We start from the raw sequence: 22559 nt of genomic DNA on the forward strand, positions 1-22559 counted from the left end.
TAGTCAGGAAAACTAGGTTTCCCTTGTTGCTGGACCAGAGCAAACTGTTAAGATTCTTCAAGGTGAGATTGACATACCGCACTTAGCGTAACATGATTAAGACAAAGACGATAATGTGCTGCTTATGAATCTTCGTCCACACAGCCCTCAAGACCTCTTCAATTTCTGTTCAAGGCTCACAGTGAAAACTGTATTTATGTTAGTTACCAGACGATCAGTATAATTGCATGTGTGCGTACAGCGTTTAATACACAGAGACAGTAACCAGGTAAACCAGATAAACAAAGTGTCACTTTGTTATTCCTTATTGGTTCTGGTTTGGCCAGAAGGTTCAGAAACGATGGAACTTCCTCATAAGTACATACGATACATAGAAGATGGTGATCTCTTTGGCACTCTCTGAGAAGCCAGCATCCGTGTACATGTCGGTACTGAGCAGAGTTTCAGAGATGCTGTGGTATCATTAAGATACATATTAGTGTATTTTCACAGAACCAGCCTGTCCTGGCAAAGGCTGCAAAAAAGAAACAAATATGGAAAGATGAGTGAAAGATGTCTATTCCTGCTGAAGTTTCAGATGAAGTTCCATAGAATTTGCCATGTAGCTTAAACTATGATTGAAGGCTACACTTTTGGAAGTCCTGATTCCATGTGTCTGATGCAGCTATTCCACATTCTTTTCTGAACCCTGAACTACCAATATAACTACACAGGTGACTGGACAATGTTAAAGCAGAAAACAGAACAGCAGACAGCTTTCTCCAGTGGGCAGAGTCAGCAGCCTCAAACTCTCACAGATTTCTGTGCCTGAAAGCAGGAACAGAAGAAGCTGAACAGATAATCAGAGCAACATTTGTTTCTCCCCAGATGTAGAAATTGTTGTTCATACGCCCTCTTGCCAATGGTTGTGGACATCCTTTTCCTTGGTATAAAGAACTTAATTTCCACAGAAACTGGCTCAGGGAGGCATTGGTGATGCTATGTCCCAAGTTGTGGCTGCTGTAACTACGAAAATTAACTGAGATAGTGAAACATGGTTCCAGTTTTTGTGCAGTTTTTCAAGTTTCAATTTTTGATTAAATTGACACAAATTGGTGGTGAGATTGTGCCTATGGGAATTTTTTGTGAAAACCTGTATTTTTCACTGTACTGCTTTGAGGTCTCATTTCAAAGAAACATCATGAGCAGTCTTCTGACATAACTGTGATAGTTGTAAAGGATCAAAATTCTGCATTCCTAGAATTTTTCCATCCATGGGCCTTGCAAGTTGTTCACTTAAAACATTCTTAAAATGGATGTCTTCTTGTTTGTAAACCAGCTGATAAAGTAGCACCCAAAGATGCATGCTTTTGAACACAGGAAATGTGTTCCTACTTACCTGCGCTATTAGTATGGTGCAAAAGTAATTGCAGTTTAAAAGGTTAAAAAAAAAAAAAATTGCAAAAACCGCAATTACTTTTGCACCAATCTAATAGAAATAACAGCATCTAAAGTGAAGAATTAAGAAACACTTTAAGGCTACTAGGTTATCCTTAGTATTCTTGAATTAACTCTTTAATGATCTTGGTATTTAATAGAAAAACATTTGTCACAGAAAATTTTTCCCCCAGTGTTTCTTTTTTTTTTTCTTTTGCAATGTTTTTGTCACAGAAATGTAGTGACAACGGAACAAGTATATATGTGGCTTAAATAAACATCTGTATGATCTGAGATTTAAATTTTGATATGGGAGTTGTTGTTTCTATGTCCATTAAAAACTATTTCTAAAAAAAATGCATGAGTTAGTAAATGCTAAACAGAAGAAGGAATAACTATTGAAGAATAATTAAGAAAGACACTGAAGAAAGAATGAACAGGACTTTGTAAAGTGGTAATCAAGACTAGTTAATATATAATGTGGAAAGGTTCTGAATGGACTTTGGTATTAGGATAATAATATAACATGTATATGTTGGCATGTATTTGAAATCTCAAACTGGGTAAGTCCAAAAAAAGTCATGAGGTCTTGCGATCTGTTAAGAAAACATGATTCATTTAGAACCAATGCGAGCACTAATGTTTGTTGTCATCAACTTCCTTCTAACTTATGTGTCACTAACCACCTGTTCTAAGTAATTTGTAAGGAATTTGCATGTTCCTAGATAAGAAATGTTGTGAGCAGGGATGGCTCCATTTCCCTACTGTTAAAACTGGTTGTTAAATATTCCTTGTAAGTTGATTATTTCTAATTATGATAATACAGCAGCTGTGGACAATGCCCTTTCTTTCACATTCTGTGATATGAAAGGGACTGTAACTTGTTGAAACTCAGTCCTGGTGTTGTGTTACTATTATTGCTCCTCGGGAGGCTTATTAGCCTGTCACAGAAGATGTAAGAAAAATCCATCATTCCTTTTGGAATACGATGAGTCTTTGTCACCCACAATGCAATTAATGTTAAAAATAGAAAGAATGACTATGATCTGATTCTGATTACCCCGAGATGAGCTATTGTCCCAGTAACAGGCACTAATCCAGCAGGCCAGAGATGACCTACACAGAACCATCAGTTTGCTGATTACCATTTCTCTCGGAATTTGATGAAATATTCATGCCTTCGCTCTTCTCTCTGCAAGCACTATTGATTTCTTGTATAAACGCTGCTATATTTAGTCTAGACAAATGGAATGTGGATTGCTGCTGAATAAATTGGATGAAAGACTGGGATCTTGCCTGCCGCTTTCTCTCAGTCTTGGGCAATTATTTATAATCAAGAGCAGTTTTTGTAAGTTGAGGGTGATTTTTCACAATTTAGTGATTAGTCTTTGAACAAAGGCAAGCAGTTAGACACAATCATTTCTGTTGGGATAGCAGGTTAAGAAGTCAAATTACCCTTTGAGGTTTACAATAGCTGTTTTGGAGCGTTATGGGAATTTTTTCCTTATCTTTTTTTTTTTTTTGCGGGGGAGGGGGTTAGGGGTTTGATGTTTACAGTTTATGGATAATAAGAATACCGGCAAGAGGAGGTCCCAGGGTCTCTCGAAATCTTATATTTGTCTTTATAGGGTTAAATTTTGATATTTGTTTATTGGGATTTTCATGTAAAAACTGGAAGCTGCAGTTTGGCCTTTTTAATGTAAAAATGAAATATATCATTAACAGCCATTGCTTTTGGTTGGAATTACGCCAACTCTATAAATTAATGCTCAAAATCTCATGTTACTCTGATGCCTTGATTGAAAATTCTGCATTGGACACTGCAACTAGAACTCTTACAGGCCATCCTTTTCATTTAATTTCAAACTTGGCTCAATTAAAAGCTTTCCTTTCACAAATAATATGTTTTAGAAGATAGTGTCTACCAAACTTTGGTTTATTAGTACATTGTTTTACAATTTTCATTAAAATGCCATTACCAGCAATGCAAGCTTCTGATCAATGCAAGCTTCTGATCAATACATTGAAAACTAATCAGTGTTAGCAACTCAAGACTGATACCAGCCCCGACCCTTCCACCACTCACAGGCACACACCCACAATTCAAATGCTAAGCAAGGACCTTAATGTTTCATGTACTGTCCACAGCCTTAACTTCTTAGAGACAGGATTTCTGAACCTCTGAAAACAGCTCTTATTAAATCCGCATGGAATATTAACTTTGTAGTCCCCGACCTGGAATCTGGAAATCTAAATTACTTTACAGTAGTAGTCAAAGCATGAGATGCAATTTGGAAAAATACAGGAACATAGAAGGGGGAAAATTATTCATATTTCCACCCAAAATGCAACCATCTTCTGCTCTGTATATCACCAGTCTTTGCTATTAGGTTCAGAGACTAATATAATTAAAACTCCAATACTAGATGACACACTCTGTGAGGGCTGGAATTTTTACCTTTTGTTTACTACTGAACCCCACCTCCTTGACTGATGCCAGGAAATGCAATGTTCTTGATAAATGTAGTTGACTAAATTATATTTAGTTTAAAAGAGTTATGACATAATACATGTCACTTGTATTACTGACTTTGATTACAAATATGTTTGTAAGGGTACAAATTTAGTTGTGTTAGAAGTTCCCTGTGATAACATGACATCTTTTCCCTCAGGAGAGTTGCATTTTTGGCCCTACTTTGACTTGACTTTTGTCAAGTGGTCCAGGGGGATAAGTTTTATAAACGACTTGGATACCAGTGAATAATTGGAGTCTCTTTGGAAAAGGGAACTGTGGAAGTTTCATGGCAGAGTACCTATGGCTGGGTAAAAATTAGGTCCATTTTATCAAAATTGCTATACAGATGATTTTTTATCATCATTGTAAAAAAATGACTATATTTGTTGATGAAAAATTTGTTGTAAAGGGTATAGTGTCTTTTTTGTGTGGGTCCATGTCAATGTCCTAATTTCCTATCCTTTATTCTCTCCCCCCCTTTTTTTTTTTCTTCTTCCTCTTTTCCCAGTGGATGTGAAGTCAGAGGTCCCTGTGGGCCTGGAGCCCATCTCACCTTTAGATCTAAGGACAGACCTCAGGATGATGATGCCCGTGGTGGACCCTGTGGTCCGTGAGAAGCAGCTGCAGCAGGAGTTACTCCTCATCCAGCAGCAGCAGCAAATCCAGAAGCAGCTCCTGATTGCAGAGTTTCAGAAACAGCATGAGAACTTGACACGGCAGCACCAGGCTCAGCTTCAGGAGCACATCAAGGTAGCAAATGTCTCCTTGCCTCTGACCTTTTCCCTCAGGGAGCCTGGACCTGACAAGGGCCTAAGGAGGAGCCCTGGGGGAAGGCTCACTGATTAACATGGGGAAGTTGGATTCCCCCATAACATGTATGGCTTGAAGGAAGTGGTGGTTGTACTGGTTGGTGAAAACCTTGGGTAGGTGGTAAACCAAAAAATCTTGGGTAGGTAATACTGGCTAAAAATCTGTTTTGATTCTTGGGGGGGTCTCTACCACTCTTTTATCCTTCAATTTACAGCTTCTATACTGGGGAATAGTAACTTCCCACACTCTTTTTAGATTCTCTTCCATATGATTTTGTTTATTTGTCACATCTACTCTCCACCAAGAAGAACCATGAGCCTGGGAAGACCCATTTTGTTTATAAAGAATCTGCTTATAGCATTTATCAGAAGGGACAAATTAGTCAGTTTATATGAAGCAAGAGCCTTCCTCCCCCCCCCCCCCCAATATTTCTTATGGAAAAGACCTTATAATGTGTGCATTCAAAATAATAACATAAAAAGCTCAAGAGAATTATATATGAAGAAAATATTATCGGGGCAAATATTTTCAGTATTTTATATGAGTCTAATAGACTATAAATAATAATTTATTGAAAGAATTTTGGGAATAGTTGACTATTTGAGACCCAAGTTGTTTAAATTACCCTAGGAGAAATATGTCCATGTCCTAGAAGTTTTGACGATGGACTATTTTCTTCTCAGATCATTTTAGATGTGTCTATGTATCTATTTCTTCTATTGTATCCTCAGAGATAAGTATTACTTTAGTTTTATTTATAAAATGTCTTTCAACTTCTTTACAAAGACATTTAAAACAAAGAGATTTTGGTCTGATTAAGTAGATGTCTAATTTGAATTTATTACTATAGAGCAGCAAATATTTATAATAAAAATTCATATTATATCCAACACCTTCAAAATGACTTAAATGTTAATTTACTAATACTATTTTTAAATATTAAATGTTAATTTACTAACTTTCCACTGTTATATCATATTATATTGTATTATAGACACTGATCTTTTGCTCACTTGCCTATCAAATACAAACACATTTCTATGGAGTTAATATAAATAACTAATCTATGTTACTATTATAAAATTTTGCCACACTAATATTACAGTGCCTGAGAAGGTAAAACTATCTTCTTATATTCCTTGTTTTATAAGACATATTCTTAGACTAAAAGGCCCATTTTATCTTATTTTCCAAAAAACATTCTTTGATGCGTAATATAAACTATAATAGTTTATTTCTTTTACTAGTGAACTTTACTGAAAGATCTCTTGTAGTTTATTGATCTAAAAGAGGCCTTAAAAATAAGAGTAAAAATTTGTTTTATGTCTCATATGGAATCAGTAGTTCATGGTTATATTTTGTATTACAGGAAAACTTTGCTTAGTTTATGCATATTTTTGAGTGATTCAGAAGCATTATTATTTGACCTTTTAAACAATAATAGGAACATTGATGTCCAGATCTCCTTATTCATTCTAGGCAAGTTAGGATGGCAGTGATGATGAGTGAAATTTATGTGCTTCCCCATACTTTAAGATTTAAGTACCTGTATGGTTCATTTTGCTGTGGTAGGTGAGTCGTGTTGCCCTGAACAGAGGGCAGTATTGAGAAGTTACTGCTTTCTTTAAATACTTGTTTTCATTTATGTTTGATGATGCCTTTTGTAATTGTAAAAGCAATATACAAATTTTAAAGTAATTTATTATTTCATTTTACTTAAAACTTAATAGTAGCAAGTAGGTCATTGTTAATTTGACCCAAACAAAATAACATAGTAGGTTTACTGACATCTGGAAAATATTGGAAAAGAGGAGGTTCTTGAGATAAAAAAAAGATTCTGAAGTAGCTAAAAGGGAAATTTAGATTTTGAAATGATTTTCCAAAATAATAAGTTGTTTTCTCAGACACTAAAGACATACTTAAAATTTCATTTTAAGTTTTAAGAAATTGTTTTGTTTTTTAAAATTGTTTTACATTTTTTATGAGTAAGGCTACAAATTGATGCTTTTAACATTCATTTAGATTTTCTTTTCATGGGGAAGACGCAATGCATTATGCTTTACTTACAGTAGGTGAGTCAGATATTATTACCCATTTTTCCACCTAGTTAGCTGAGGCAGAGAGAAATACTTTAACTTGTCCAAGGACACACAGCTAGTAAGTGGTGGTTCCAGTAGTTGTAGTCCCACCTTATCTGTCTCCAAAGCTGTCACATCTTCCTGCCTGTCCCCCAGACCAAAACATCTGAAACTGGAGGGGTGAAATTTTGTTTCTTTCTATTTTTTTCAACTTCATTCCTTCAATCTTTGATAATGAAGGGTAGTTATGGAAATTAAATTGTCTGTTTCTAGATTCTAAGATAGACTAAATTTCAATTCCATTTAAATTTTGGGTGCTTTGGGTGAAGCACTGAATTCATCTGACCGATCCTAATATTTGTATAGAATTAACACTTAAGGCAGAGTTTAAGCAAAGTTATGAATTTTTCTGTTGCAATGGAATATTTTAAAACACCCAATGCAGGACTAGTGTATCAAAGCCAAAATACCAAAGATTTTAATATGGAGAGTAACCAGAAATGCTTCTAACCATATCCTTCTGGAAGTGGTGAGGCTATCATGGTTAACATACAGAGTTGGCTTCCTGTTGCTCCAGAGTAACTGTGATGCCATTCCACAAAGCCTTTTATTTTTATTCTATTACTTCTGAGCATAAATTTTGTAGTTTTAGGTACTTATCTAATATAAACAGAAAATTGTACTAACTGCATTACTATTGAGAGTTAAAAATAGTAATACTACTTAAAATGAGTATGGTTCAAACTTACAAATTAAATTTCATGTACATTATGGACATGATGTGTGAGGGCAATTATTTATCTGTCTTACATATGAGGTACCAAGGCTCTGCTTAGTTTAGTAAGTTGTCTAGATCTCATATCTAGTAATGCCAGAATCTAAGTAGAAATCAGAGTCTTTAGTTATCCCTCAGTGAGCACATTTAACATTTTTTATTGATGTCTATTTCTTAGTCTAAGAGAAAACTGATATCTTGCAATGGTTATTAAGAATGGTTCATATTTATGTTATTCATTGTTTGGAAGTAAATTCAAGGGATGCAGACAAACAAACAACAGTGCATCAAAGTGCTGTTTAATGGAAGTGATTTCTTTTTGACCAATCTCTCTAACCTGAAGGTTTTTGTGTGCTGGATGAACAAACCAGACTTTTGCTGTTTTGAGAAAAGGGCCTATTATGGATATACAGATTGCATTAATCTATTGAGAACCTTCTCTGTAAGGTTTTGAAATTGTTAACAATTCATTCTATTTCAGGTAGACGTCCCCAAAATTGTATCATTTATCACTATTCTATTAAGTTTGACGATTTTCATACCATTTCTTGGGATAAGAAATGAAGATTTTAATTGCTTATTTATAATAAGAGAGACTTGGTATAATAGACTTCTGAGCAGTTCCTGCCTTTGCCTCTTTCATATATTTCAGATTACAAAGAAAAGTTACTCAGGGAACTAAAGATCTGAGTGAATTTGGTAATGATTTTTGACTGGCGGAACAGGTAATGAAGCCACCTAAAAACTGGCTTATGGGTGACATTAAGACCACCTATGGTGTTAGTTGGTTGTCTTTAGATTTCAATAATTTACCAGAAAAGTGGGTAAAAATGTAAACTACATACAAACAAGTTCCAAAAGCTCATAACATTTTGATTTGGTCTGTGATAACTTTGAAGCCTGAAGAAATTGCACACTCTCATGTCTTTCTCTTCTCGCAAGTTGCAACAGGAACTTCTAGCCATAAAACAGCAACAAGAACTCCTAGAAAAGGAGCAGAAACTGGAGCAGCAGAGGCAAGAACAGGAAGTGGAGAGGCATCGCAGAGAGCAGCAACTTCCTCCTCTCAGAGGCAAGGATAGAGGACGAGAAAGTAAGAGGCACCAGGGTAACACTTGGACTCTCTTCCCTCATCGCTAGCGGATCACCATGCAGAAAGAAGCCTAATAAAAAGTGGAATTAAACTTGTCAAAATTGTCTGCATTTAACTAAATGAATGAATTACAGCCCCAAATGGAAAGCTTTGACTTCATGTATCAGCTCTCTGCATTCAGTCTGCAAAGTATCTCAGGAAGTAAACATAGCATTGTTTGGCAAAGATACTAATTTCTGTTGTTTCAAATTTTAAAAATAATATTATAGTACAGCAATCTAGCTATGCCATACTGTTTAATAATAACCTTACTTCCACATTTCCTCACTATTGTAGGTGTGATTTAAAAAAATACAGTGAATGTTTACCAAAAAGAAAAATTATTACAGTAAAAGACACATTGCCATGAATCCCCCACAAAATACTCCCCCTCGCTTCAAACACACTTATCCCATCGTTCTTGCCACTTTCTGAAGCAGTTCTGGAAGTCCTCTTTTGTGAGTGTCTTTATTTCATCCTCCATCATGATAGTGCTCCATGTCACACATTGCTTCTGGTACATGGCGATTTCTGTCAAATAAAATCATTACGGTGTGTCCTCATCCACCTTATTCACCGGTGCCAACCGGTGGCTCTTCCCCAAAGTCAAAATGACCATGAAAGGTAAAGTTTTTTAATCGATTCAGGACATCGAGACAGCTACAACAGCGCAACTAAAGACACTCACGAAAGAGGACTTCAGAACAGCTTCAGAAAGTGGCAGGAACGATGGGATAAGTGTGTTCGAAGCGAGGACGAGTATTTTGAGGGAAATTGGAGCAATGTGTCTTTTACTGTAATAAAAATTTTTCTTTTAATTTAAACATTCACCATATTTGTCAATCAAACCTTGTGGCTTGATCTGGCTCAGGTAATAATTGTTCTGTAAGTCAAGCCTTGCCTCCGTTTAATGTTTGAGTACCAAGACTTTGGGAAGATTTAAGGCAGAACATTTGTAAAAAAAAAAAAAACTATCCACAAGAGGGAGACAGATCCAAATAATTCCCCTGTATGAGGTCAGTTCAAAATCAAGATGTAGCAAAATTTAAAATTTAAAATTGGGTGATGCGAACTGGGATTGTCAGCAATATTTACTTGTTTAATGCTTAAAAAAATGTTTTTTAAAATTTTTCAAAATAGTGATTCAGAAAACATCATTTAATGTGTTTAATTGCTTATATGGTTCCCCAAGATGTCTTGACTTGTTAAAGGTAGTGTTTTGTTCCTCAGCAGTATTGTTTTAAAACTTAGAAAAAATTAGTATTAATTCTAGGATGCCTCTTTCTGAAAACAAACAAACAAACAAAAAAATGCAGTTTAAAAAAATGATCAAAGCTCTTTTGAAAATTGACGTTTTAATCGTAATTACAAAACATTACTATGCCATTTTCTAAAGCCTGTTTAGACTCTGGTTTCTTCTTTTAATAAGAAAAATTTCCTATGCTGTGTCCAGTTGTGCTACTTCTTAAGTTTTGTTAAATATTTTAGAGTCATGAAAGGACAAAACCCCAAATGAACATCTGTTTCTATATGTGTGTGTTTAAGGGGCAGTGGCAAGTACAGAAGTAAAGCAGAAGCTTCAAGAATTCCTGTTGAGCAAATCAGCAACGAAAGACACTCCAACTAATGGAAAAAATCATTCCGTGAGCCGCCATCCCAAGCTCTGGTACACGTATGTTCAGTGTTTGGCTATTTTCATTACTGGGGTAAAGAACACAGGTTGCATGTGTTCAGCTGTGCACAGATCCGGGGCTTGCCAGTTCTCAGCTCTGTGGCTGTGGGCAAGGTCCTTGACTTCTCTAACATCTAGTTTCCTTCTCTGTAAGAAGGGAAAAATAACAGTACCAGCTCTCTAGGCTTTCTGGAAAGGTCCTATGAAATAATATGGTAAAGGGTGTAAGAGAGAACAGGGCTTAATAAATGTTAGCAGGTACCATCTTGTGGGTCAGGAAGGATATATGTTCTTGCTGAATGAGTAACTTTGACAAATGTGGGGTAGGGTGTAGAAATTGATCTGTATTTTGCATTTTTCTATTCTCAGATGGTGCATCTGATATCTTTACAATAATTTCTGAAGATTTGGCAGGTTGAGATTGTATTTTACTTGGCTTGATATAAGATGGAGATTTGAGCTATTTTTAAAAGGCCAGAAGATTTTTCATTTAAGACAAAAAAAAAAAAAAAGAAGGAAGACAAGGGAAGGAAACATAAGAGAAGGCATAAGAGAAGGGAGGTAACTAACTAAATAAATCCAAGTCTTCAGTAACTAGTTTAACCCTGACCATATCACCTTATTTCTTTCCACCCTGTAAAATGAGAGTAGATTGGCTTCTGATACACAAGCTGATAAAACTATACACTGTAGTATTACAGTTTTTGGAACCATGTTTCCCTAAGTCCAGGAATGAGATACTATGCAATATACAATTCTTCTTTCTATAAAATATAAAGGGTGTGGTATTTTTAAAAATCAGGACAAAAACTGATAGGCAAAGCATGTTTGGATAATAGACTAATAGATAATAGTTTCATTTCTCTCATTTTATAAATGTTTGCTGAATTACCATAGGATTTTAAACTTACATATGTTTTAATCCTTCACATCATAAAGGTAAGAGAGTAAAATATCTGATTACACTGGTACACTGAAATTGTAGGTATCTCATGAGTTCTATTTAAACTGTTATTATACTTACAATTCTATTTTATAAGAATCTGCCCTTCTCTAAATCTCATAAAGTAGGTAACTGAAGCAAATTCCAGAATGCTACGTAAATACTTTTTAATGGTTTACATAATTTCTATCATGCATGTCAGTTCACTTGAGAAACGAGTCCCTGAAGAAAATTTTCAAATGTTCAATCAGCATCACAAAGTATTTTGAAAACTACTGTTTTATTACCTAAAATTACATACATAATTTATAACCAGTTCACATTCTTTCTAAGTTAAAGCCTGTTTGCAGAAGAGATAATACCCTTTTTTTTTTAAATGTGAAACAACTACATACAAACAACTAGTCAGCTGAAAATTCTTTAGCTGTTCCCTTGGCTTTATTAATCATGACTCTCAAAAGTTACTTAGCAATCCTTTTTTTGTACTGAATCTCAATTCAGCAGGGTCCAACTCCAGACAACTGTAAATCATTAACTTATGGAATCTGAATTTAATACTTTTTTTGCCAGTTATGGCTAGATGAAATATTCTAAATCAGGTAATTCTTGAGAATGTGTGACTCAAATAATACTGGTAATCACCTTGGTGGTGATACCATGCCCTACCTATTGTTTTCTTCATATATAATAATTATAGACGTTTCTACCTGCTGGCTAGTCTCTGTTCAGTTCTGTAAATTATTCTCCAGTAGTGCAGTCACATCTCCTTCACTGGATTTATGTAGGAAAGAGAAAATATTTTGAGAAATTAGTTTCATACGGAATAATGATGTTATCTCCAGTCTTTACCCTGGAACTGCCGTCGCAGTCAGGGGACCTGAGGCTGGTGAGTTTTCTTTAGCAGAAAAGCCACCCTCATACGAGGTACTTTCATGTGCGATCTAGCAATTTTTTAAAGTGAAATCCTTCTATAAGTTTACTTTTACCTTGGTTGTTCTACACTGTTGACTAAAAAAGTTTCAGATGATGACTTTTTCACTAGCATGGCCCTTAAGGAAAGCATACACAATAGTCTCATTTTCAAAACTCAGGCTCTTGGTGAATTCTCTCTTTTCGTAACACACACTTTCTGTGTAACTTGTGTAACCAAACATACAGTGGGCATGCTTGGGAATCCCACATCATTCAGTAACATACCGCTGAAGTGAACTTGGTCACGGGAGGCTGTGGTTTGTACACACTAAACATAAACACAGCTGACACACGTGTGCAGCACGTGTGTCTGATTATTGCTGACCACCGTGCAGTAAAACTCTGGAGCCAAAGGTGAACCCTCTTCTCTTTTGTAGGGCTGCCCACCACACGTCATTGGATCAAAGCTCTCCACCCCTGAGTGGAACATCTCCATCCTACAAATACACATTACCAGGAGCACAAGATGCAAAGGACGATTTCCCACTTCGAAAAACTGGTAAGTTGGTGAAACAAGAAGATTCCACTTGCTGTTCCATAACATACCTGTAGTTTCATCTTGCCATGCCTCTAGAGGAACGTCAGAGGATGTGAGTCATAGCTGATATGCCCCGTGCACCCCTGCCCTCAGCATGAACAGATATGTGGGGGGGAGGGTTACACACACACACACACACACCCTCTGGGTCTATATTCGTGTATTCAGTATATAATCCAAGTACCTTTTTAACTTCAAAATTTATCATGTGTGGATTTTAGACAAACTAGCTTATTAGCAGTAAACAGGAGAATTACGAAAAATAGAAATTTGATTTCTCAAGAAATTTAAATTTTCTCCATTAATGAGGAATTCTATCATTGTCACCATTTATCTAATTTTTCTATTGAGCCTCAATCATTTCGTACAAAAATGGGAATAACTTCTTTTTCCTCACACATTCTAAAAATCTTAAATTTTAATTGTTTAAGAGGTGAAAACAGATAACGCCAAAGCTACCTTCTGAGTAAGTGACTTGCCTAATGTCTCACTCATTGTAGGAGAACTCAGAGTGAAGTTTTATACCTAATAATCTCGTGTAATTCTATGAAAATTTGCTTAGGGGAATTGGGGCAATGAAGCTTCTATTTGGAATTTAGTAAGCAGCCCTGTGGCTTTAAGGCCTGTGTTTGTTTTCCCATCGTCTCCTATTTCAGCCTTATGCTATCTACAGAGGATGCCAAAAAAATGTATACACATTTTAAGAAAGGAAAAAACTGTATTAAAATGGTAATAATATATCCCGATAACAAAAGATGAAATCAAGTCATGTGTATACTTTTTTTTTTTGGCACCCCCGGTATTTTACATGTTATATGCTCTTTCCTCTACAATAAGTATATTTAAACTTTATCAAGATATAAGCATAAATAATAGCCTGTGTATACATTGTGTTCTAAATCTTATGATGTTTTCCAAATCTGGCTCTTTAGAGAAAGTTGTAAATTAAAAAGAAAAAAAAAATTATATCCACAATTGATCTGACAAGGTATTCAGAGAAGATAGTTTGATCCATTGTACTTTACTCGTCTACTTGAAGAAGTATAGATCTATGTAATTTGTTTATGATTTCAAATAATTATATTCATTTTCCCAAGCAATTGTGAATAACTGAAATGGATATAGATTATAAAAACACATGCTCAAGTTATTTTCTGTCATATAATTTACCTGTAGCATACTGAAGATTTAAAAATGAGTAAGAATGTGTTACCTACAGTCAAATATTACAAAGCAATCCATGACCTTTTCTTTTAATAGCCCAAAGATGTCTGTGTTTTTCTACTATAAGACGATAGGTATAGTAAAATGCTTCAAGACATAAAATACTTCAAAAAGGGTATGCAAGAGGAAGAATGAGTTTTATGTATTGTATCAGAATTTCACACTATTATCTACAAATCAGATTGCCTTTTATATAAATAAACTTCTCTGGGATAAAAGGAAGAAAGCAGAGTGCGCTTCCATGTATTTCCAAAACATCGAGTATAGTTTATGAAAATTGATCCATAAAGGACATGAATTTTAGAATGTGCGGTCTTTGACCTGCAGTCTTGACATTCAGTTGCACCAATGGCATGTGTAGGAACTATTGACAGAGATTATGCGAATATTGCCCCAGGTCTCAGGGCAGTAACTGGCATTCAAGAGCCCACAGAGTCACTAAAAGGAAAGAAAACACAGGTCCCCTTATGGCAGGAGGTTACTGATGAGTGATATAGTTACATTCACAAAGAAAGACGTCTACCCTGCTGTGCACACAGCCTTTGAATATATTCTTACCACTGGGAGATTGAAAACTGACTGCAGAAATGACACTGATTTTGAGAAGAAGTGGCATTTGGAACCAGTCAGCATCTAGAAAGCAAATCTGACTCCTTTTCAATACTGTAGGACAAGTACTAAAAACCCATTCTTTGTGTCCCACTGTTTCCATGAGAACAGTTTAGGATTTTTTCTCTGTAAAGAATGAATAGCAAGCTGTTAATTTATTCTTAGAGAAATTCTCAATCCACAACAAGATTCAAAGAGAAATCCTGCTCAGGATATATGTTACAGAATTTTATTCAAATCTGTACGAATCTGAAAGACATTTTCTGTATCTCTATGATGTATAATAACAGGGAAAAGATACAGCCTTTATCTTTTCTATTTTCTGTGTTTGCGCAGTATTTCCAATTTCTTCCCTTTATATTGAAAATCTGATACTTTTGAAGTTTCAGGTTGTTGATCCATAAAAACCAAACATTTTCTAGCATTGTACCAATAAAGTTCTTGAACAACCTTTAATACTTTTACATATCTGTAGAGGTTTCAAAATATTCCTTAATTCAATTTCCATTTGTCTAAAGAAATATGCTATAATTAAATACAGATGTTTTCCACACATTATCTAAAATACTTAGAGATACCCTTCATTAATTACAAATAGGCAGAACTCTTCCAACTTTGATAAATATTATCTATTTGGTGTTTTTCCAATCCACTGTGAGAAAAATTTAGATGTATATTTGCACTAAATAGAAGAGCCAGGAAATACAGACAAATAATAATTTTTACTTCTATGTTTGTTGTATTTTAGGACTGCATAGTTATTACAAAAGAAAGTGAACAAAATTACCATAATTAAACATATGTGATGACTGGGGAGACTGTTTAAGATAATTTACACATAAAGTTACATTAAATGAAATCTAGAGTAGTGGCGTTGGTCATATCATGTAAATACCAGGACAGCAGTGATAGAGTCAAGCTTTCCCATTGGGGCCTGATTATCATCCCCTGTGGTCTACTTGAATTTCGTTGAACTGAATCTTAGATTTAAAAGAGTTGTTCGGTAAGTGGATTCCATCTTTTGATTTGCATATACTACTACTTTCAGTTTCTTTTTAAACTAAGTTAGTAACCAATTGCCAATGTGTATAAGAAAGATGTAAGGAAGTAAAGCTGCAACCAGAGTAAGACAATCTTAATGACCCTAACAAGTGGCCCCAGGGGTGTCCCTTCAGCAGTGAACACTATTTGGAATCTCTCTTGACCTCTTAGGACCCAGCCAGACAATGGCAATCTAGGAACAGTCAACCAGAGAAGTCTCATTTGCCTGCAGAAATCTGACCTTTGTCATGCAAAGCGGACCTTTACTTCCTTCCCCTTAAGAGAATCATAGTTCCTCACAGAATTTGAGCATTTTGGAAACATCAGAATAATACCTATAGTTGGCTCTAATCAGACCCATTTCTGAATCACTTTTCTTTGAAATGTAGGAATTGAGTTTTTTGCTTCTTTTACAACAATGAACATCAAAGGTTCTCATACTTGGTTGTGAAGTTGAGAATAATTGTTTTTAAGTTTTATATTTGTTGCCCACACTTAAAGTAGCAGTTCCTTTTAAAATTAGACTCTGTGATTCCTTTTATTCTATGACACAAGGATGTGTTGATAGTGAAATTTGGAATATTTTACTGAATGTTATGGTTTGGCAGCAAATTATATTGTGTTGTAGTAGGTGACTTTTTTTTTTTTTTTAATCTATGTAGTACAGTGCTGAACTGATAATAAACTATACAATTGGGAAAGGAAGTTTCTGGGTCCAGACGCTTTTGAAATAGTATACATTTCTCACAAAGATAGTGCATATGTGGTGACTGAGAACTGACCTTCCAAACCACTTGAATTGGCTTCTGTTCCAGTGAATGTGTGCATATGTTTCATAAAACATTACGGTAAAAGTTCTGGAGGTTTTGTGCTCCATTATATGATTGGGGTCTTACCCAGTGAACTTTGCCTTTCTTTGAATGTTATAGTCTTTCCATTTAATACTTCTGAACAAAGTCAGCTTGCTGGCAAGATGAACCTCTTCAAGCGCACAAGCCATATAAAGCTTGGCTTGGGCTACTAGCACTGTTCCAGCCCCACTGAAGTATTCGTTTTAATGGTCAGGAACACTAGCATGAGACTCAAAGATGGAAGGGGTCCAAACATAAGGCTTTAGAAGGCCAATGTCATTTTCCACACTGAGTAAATTGGAAAGAAGACAGAGATGAGATTTGTAGCTTTATAAATCTCCCTCAGTATAGCAGTTAGAAGTTATGCCGTGGTACTTCGGTGACCTGTTCAATATTATAATCCAGAATTAAGGAGACCTTTTTTTTTTATATTTTAAAATCTTTCTCTCTTCTTTTTCTCTCTCTAGTTCTGTGTCTTTCTCATTTTACTACACAAACAGACATGTATGTACACACATGGACCCACACACACATATCTGCACAGACAGCACTTCTGCTTATAAAACTATTCACTCAGTCTTATTCCTGATTGACAAAAAACTGGAGCACTTTTATATATCTTAGTGCTCTTAGTCCTACTGTTGTGGTGATTCTTGCTTAATGTTATTGAAATACACTCTTTGTGATAAACTTATACCAGTTTTCCCAGAATTGAGAAGCACCATGGCATAGTCACACAGGCTTTGAATCTGTCGGCCGGTTTGAAATCTGGATCCTCTGTCTTGTGAGATTTATTTAACCTCTTTAGGCCGCAATTTGCCTCATCTGCAAAGTGGGAATAATTATTGCCCTTGGTTCATACAGTTATTTTGAGGATTCAATTAAGTAATGCATGGAGTGCCCTTAGGATCCTACCTGGGATTTCGGGAGTGCTTATCTTAACTTTAAGTTTCTAGTTGATAAGGAATTGGGTTTCATTTATTTTCATCGGGTTAAAACTAAATCTCTTGCTGGTGTGGAAAGTCTTTGTACGGTCTCACATTGTCACCTTTATTGTTAGAACAAGTACATGGAAGAGAAAATGAAAACATTTTTATTTTAAGCTATGTGTAACTTGCAATGCTAATGGCGAGAAGGGAACAGAGCCTGGCATTTCAGAGCCCAGGATGGAGTCCAAAAGTAGCAGCAGACTCGTTTCTGTCTTTTACCATAGAAGGAACTCTCATTGATTCTCTGTGCTCACTAGGGCCAAACTGAGTTCTAATTTCTGCCCTTGACTTCATTTTTAAATTCATAGACTTTAATTTCTCAAACAGTTTTTAGATGTACAGAAAAATGGAACAGATAGTGGAGGGTACCCAAATCACTCTCCTCTCTTCCCCAGAGTCCCTGCTCTTATTAATATCTTGCTTTAGTGTGCTACATTTGGTACAACTAATGAACCACTATTGATAACATTAGTAATGTAGTCCATAATTTACATAAAGGTTGACTCGTTGTGTTGTAAAGTATAGATTTTGACAAATGTGTAATGTTGAGTCATGTATCCACTATTACAGTATAATGCAGCATAGTTTCACGGCCCTAAAAATCCTCTGTGGTCCATCTATTCATCCCTCCCCCTGACCAATGCCTGGTAACCATTTATATTTACACTGTCTCTATAGTTTTACCTTCTGCAGAATGTCATATAGTTGGATCATCCTCTACGGAGCCTTTTCAGACTGGCTTTTTTCACTTGTCCATATGCATTTAAGATTACTCCATGTCTTTTTGTGGCTTAAAAGCTCATTTCTTTTTATCATTGAATAATACTGCATTATATGGATGAAGCACAGTTTGTTTATCCACTTACCTGTTGAGAGACATCTTGGTTCCTTCCAAGTTTTAGTAATTATAAAGCTGTTAATAAATAGTTGCATGTAGATTTTTGTGTGGCTACAGATTTTCAACTAATTAGGTAAATACTTAGGAATGTGATAGCTAGATCTTACTGTTAGAGTATGTTTTGTTTTGTAAGAAACTGCCAAACTACCTTCTGGAGTGGCTGTACCATGTTTCACGCTCACCAGCAGTGGATTAGAGTTTCTGTTGCTCCACGTACTCACCAGCACTTGGTATTTTCAGTGTCAGTTTCTTGGATTTTTAACTATTTTAATTGGTATATCATGATTTCTCATTGTGGTTTTAATTGGTAGTGTCCTAGGGTTATCATGGAATGTTTTTCTCTATCCGTTTACTTTTAACCTATCTGTGTCTTTATATTTAAAATTGTTTTCTTATAGGCAACACAGAGTTGAGTCTTGCGTTTTTTGCTTCTTTGTTTCTTTGTTTGAACCCATTATGACAGTCTCTTTTAATTGGTGTATTAGAGCGTTCACATTTAAAGCGGTTATTGGTATAGTTAGATTAATATCTACTATATTTGTAACTGTTTTCTAATCATAGTACATACTCTCTGTTTACTTTTTTTTATCATCCTTTCTCTTTCTGCCTTCTCTGGTTTTAATTGAGCATTTTATATGACTCTATGTTCTCTACTGTCTTTGCATATCAATAGTACATCTTTAAAATTTTATTTTTGTGATTTCCTTAGAGATTAAAGTGTATATGTACAGCTAATCTACCTCCACTTTCAAGTAATACTATATTGCTTTATGGTTATAGGTACCTTATAACAAAGTATCCCCAATTCCTCTCTCCATCCTTTGTAATATTTCTGTTTTTAATTTCACTTTTCCATAAGCTACTCACACACAGTATATTCTTAATATTATTTTCAATAACCTATTAGATCTGTTAAAATAAGAAAAATAAAATACTTTATTGTATCTTCACTTATTCCTTTCATTATATAGATTTGGGTTTTTGATCTATATCCTTTTCTTCCTTGCTGAAGAACTTCTTTTAATATTTCTTGCAAGACATGTCCACTAGCAACAAATTTCCTTAGTTTTTGTTTGAGAAAATATTTATTTCTACTTCATGTTCAAAGGAGAATTTCGCTGAATACAGAAATCTTGGTTGCTGGTTTTGTTTTCTTGTATCACTGTAAACACTTCACTATACTGTCTTATTGTTTGCATGATTTCTGACAAGAAATTTGATACAATTATTAGCCTTGTTACAATGTAGGCAAGTTGCTTTCTATATCCTCTGGTTTCTTTGATGATATTCTCCTCACCTTTGGTTTTCTGTAGTCGAATATGATATGCCTAGGTGTTTTTGGTATTTATACTGCTTCATGTTCCCTGAGATCCCTGTATCTGTGGGTTCCAACCATTATTCAAATATTCTCTAGCTTCTTTATCTTCTTGTTATTCTGAGATTCCCATCATGCATATATTACATCTTTGATAATTGTTCAAGATTTCTGGAGTATTTGTTTCTTTGTTTCTTTGCCTTTCAACTTGGGAAGTTTCTATTGACATATCTTCAGGGTCATTGCTTCTTTCCTCAGCTATGTCCAATCAACTGATGAGCCATCAAAGGCATCCTTCATTTCTGTGCCTTTGATTTCAAGTATTTCCTTTGTTTCTTTCTTAGCATATCTATTTCTTTGCTTATGTTCACCTATATGTTATTGCATGTTGTCAACTATTTCCGTTAAAGACTTTAGTATATTACTTATACTTATTTTAACTTCTCTGATATTTCCAAAATCTTTGTCTATCTGGGTCTGATCTGATGCTTGTCTGATACTCTTCAGACACTTGCTTTCCCTTGCCTTTTTTTTGAAATCTAGATATGCTATATTAGAAAACAGAAATGGAGTGGTTAGGCTTTTGGTGTGACATTTTATGTTAATGTGGCTGGAACTGATCTATGTTCAATGTTTGTTATGCCTGTAGGTACCAGAGGCTTTAGTTTCCTTTAGTTTCTTTTGGTTTTGTTTTGCTTTTTTCCCGTTTTCTTGGAGTTTCCCTAAGAACATCTTCATAAAGAGAGTCTGTGTGTCTTGCAACCCTCTCAGTTGTAATCCACTGTTATTGTGCTGGAACCCTGTAGATGTTTTCATAAGATATCATGGGTGGGTATTGTTCTATAATGTTATGATTAAATCTGTTTTTTAGTGGGCTTTTATCTGTGGTCTGTGGTCTCCAGGACTGTTTCTTGGCTTCTCTTTATCCTCCCCTTAAGTGAGACAGGAAGGCTAGAAGGGGCTGCAGTTGACTAGTTGCCCTTCCACCCAGTTCAGATAAAGCTCTGGTAAAAATCTTCCCTTTGAGGCCAGGTTTTTGTTATGTACAATGCCCTGGGTATATTTTAAAATTGTGACTTTTCTCCTGAACATATTTCCAAATGGCTACTTTTCTCCCATCCTACATCCCTACTTTCTAGCCTCACTTACGGAGAGGATTTTTCACTGATTTTCACTGAGAGAACCTGGTTGGGTTCCTGTAAGTAAAACCCATGAATGTGTAGGGTCCCCACTGAGATTGGGACCCTAGAGTTTTTAACTCTCAAGCTTATCCATGCTCAGCCTCCAGCAATTCGTCAAATTAACATTTAAGTGTTCCTATCAGTTAATGACTCAGTGGCCTCTGTTCCCAATGTGATCTCAGCTGTGATTTTCTGTATTTTTCTCTCTCTCGGTTTTGGGGTGATGATTTGCTTTGAGACCTCAATTCTCTGATGAATCTAAGAAAATTGCTTTGCTTTTCAATGTACGTTTTTTCTTGTGGTGAGGATGAGAGTAAAGATTTCTAAGCCCTTTACGTATTGGAGCTGATACCAGAAACCTGCCATTGACTTTTAAACCTGTAAAATATTTTATATAAAATTTCAAAACACAATCTTTTTAACTTCTGGAGATGACAAATTCATATTTAAACAATATAATTCCTATTAATTAATTTAATAAATATCTTCTAAAAGATTAACATCAATTATTTGACTCTCTGCTCAGCTTGGTCATGACTAACAAATACATGTGCTAAAAAAAGCTGTAACAGAGATAGAATAGACTGAAACCATTTTATATCATATTTTGGAAGGAACGTAATACTTTGTGCTAAAGTCTTTGCCTAATGATTCATTCTATGGTATTTTATTCCGTGCTCTCTTCTCTATGTCATCTTTCTCTTTTCCCTAATGGAAATCAACACTCCACTGATTTTTGCTGCTTTGAAAATAAGTTTGATGAGATATTGGGTTGGAACAGCATATAAACTACTACATAAGCAAGACTTGGGAATTATAGGACTGTTTTTCTACTTTTCTTATATTAAACACTAGAGATTTATATCAAACACTAGAGATTAAAAAAACAAACGAATCTTTCTTTGACTTCCCCCAAATTAGAAATTTTAGCTCCTTTTTAATTTTTACATAGATAATTTGATTTTTAAAAGAAGCCTTTTTGATATATTTAACCATTTAGATTATAAAAAGTTAACCATTTTAAACTACCATATTTGTTTGAATTTTAAGATGCTCATTTTTCAAACAAACAAATATGAAATCTGAGTATGTCTAATGGATATTTCATAGTTTAACTAGCAATGTGTTTTGTTTGTTTGCAATTTTTTTCTTAGTGGTGTGCATGTTACAATTGATAAATTACTGTAGTATTTACTGGAGAATTAAATGGTTTAGAATAGTAAGATTGCTTGTGATAAAGAACACAAACTTGTAATATCTAATTTTTCATTTAACAATTATAAAAAGCATAATAGAAAGTAATGTTCCTGAGATATATATATATATATATATATATATATATATATATATATATATATACACATTTTTATTCAGAGGTTAGATATGGCTAGTTAGAACCAAGGAACAAAATGGTTTAAGTTTCAGAATTCAATAAATGAGAAACTGGTCTCACAGATTATATATACAATATATATGATAACTAGTTGAAGTTAAGAGCAAGTATAAATTGAGACTTATGTGATAATCAGACTTCTAAGAACTTTGAAAATCCAACTCAAGTTATTTGCTTGTGTTGGTAACTAGAGTGAAAAAGCTAATA

At 34.9% G+C, this 22559-nt stretch overlaps 1 protein-coding gene across 21 annotated transcripts in view; it reads left to right on the plus strand.

Annotated features, from left to right (window-relative positions):
• HDAC9 (histone deacetylase 9) overlaps nucleotides 1–22559 on the plus strand; it is an 858791-nt gene that overhangs the window by 451866 nt on the left and 384366 nt on the right. For 14 of the 21 annotated variants that reach the window (XR_012498895.1, XM_074340815.1, XM_074340819.1 and 11 more), the window contains 4 exons: nucleotides 4440–4681; nucleotides 8537–8687; nucleotides 10272–10398; nucleotides 12691–12812. Coding sequence is in view for 20 of the 21 variants with exons in the window: in XM_074340819.1 (XP_074196920.1) it covers nucleotides 4440–4681; nucleotides 8537–8687; nucleotides 10272–10398; nucleotides 12691–12812 (642 nt within the window). In the remaining variant the exon portion in view is untranslated. The remainder of the gene's footprint in view (nucleotides 1–4439; nucleotides 4682–8536; nucleotides 8688–10271; nucleotides 10399–12690; nucleotides 12813–22559) is intronic. The other 7 variants (XM_019727304.2, XM_019727256.2, XM_074340816.1 and 4 more) reach the window with 3 other exon arrangements.

Source organism: Rhinolophus sinicus, linkage group LG09 (genome assembly GCF_036562045.2).
Source record: "Rhinolophus sinicus isolate RSC01 linkage group LG09, ASM3656204v1, whole genome shotgun sequence".
In the NCBI taxonomy this organism is placed as follows: Eukaryota; Metazoa; Chordata; class Mammalia; order Chiroptera; family Rhinolophidae; genus Rhinolophus; species Rhinolophus sinicus.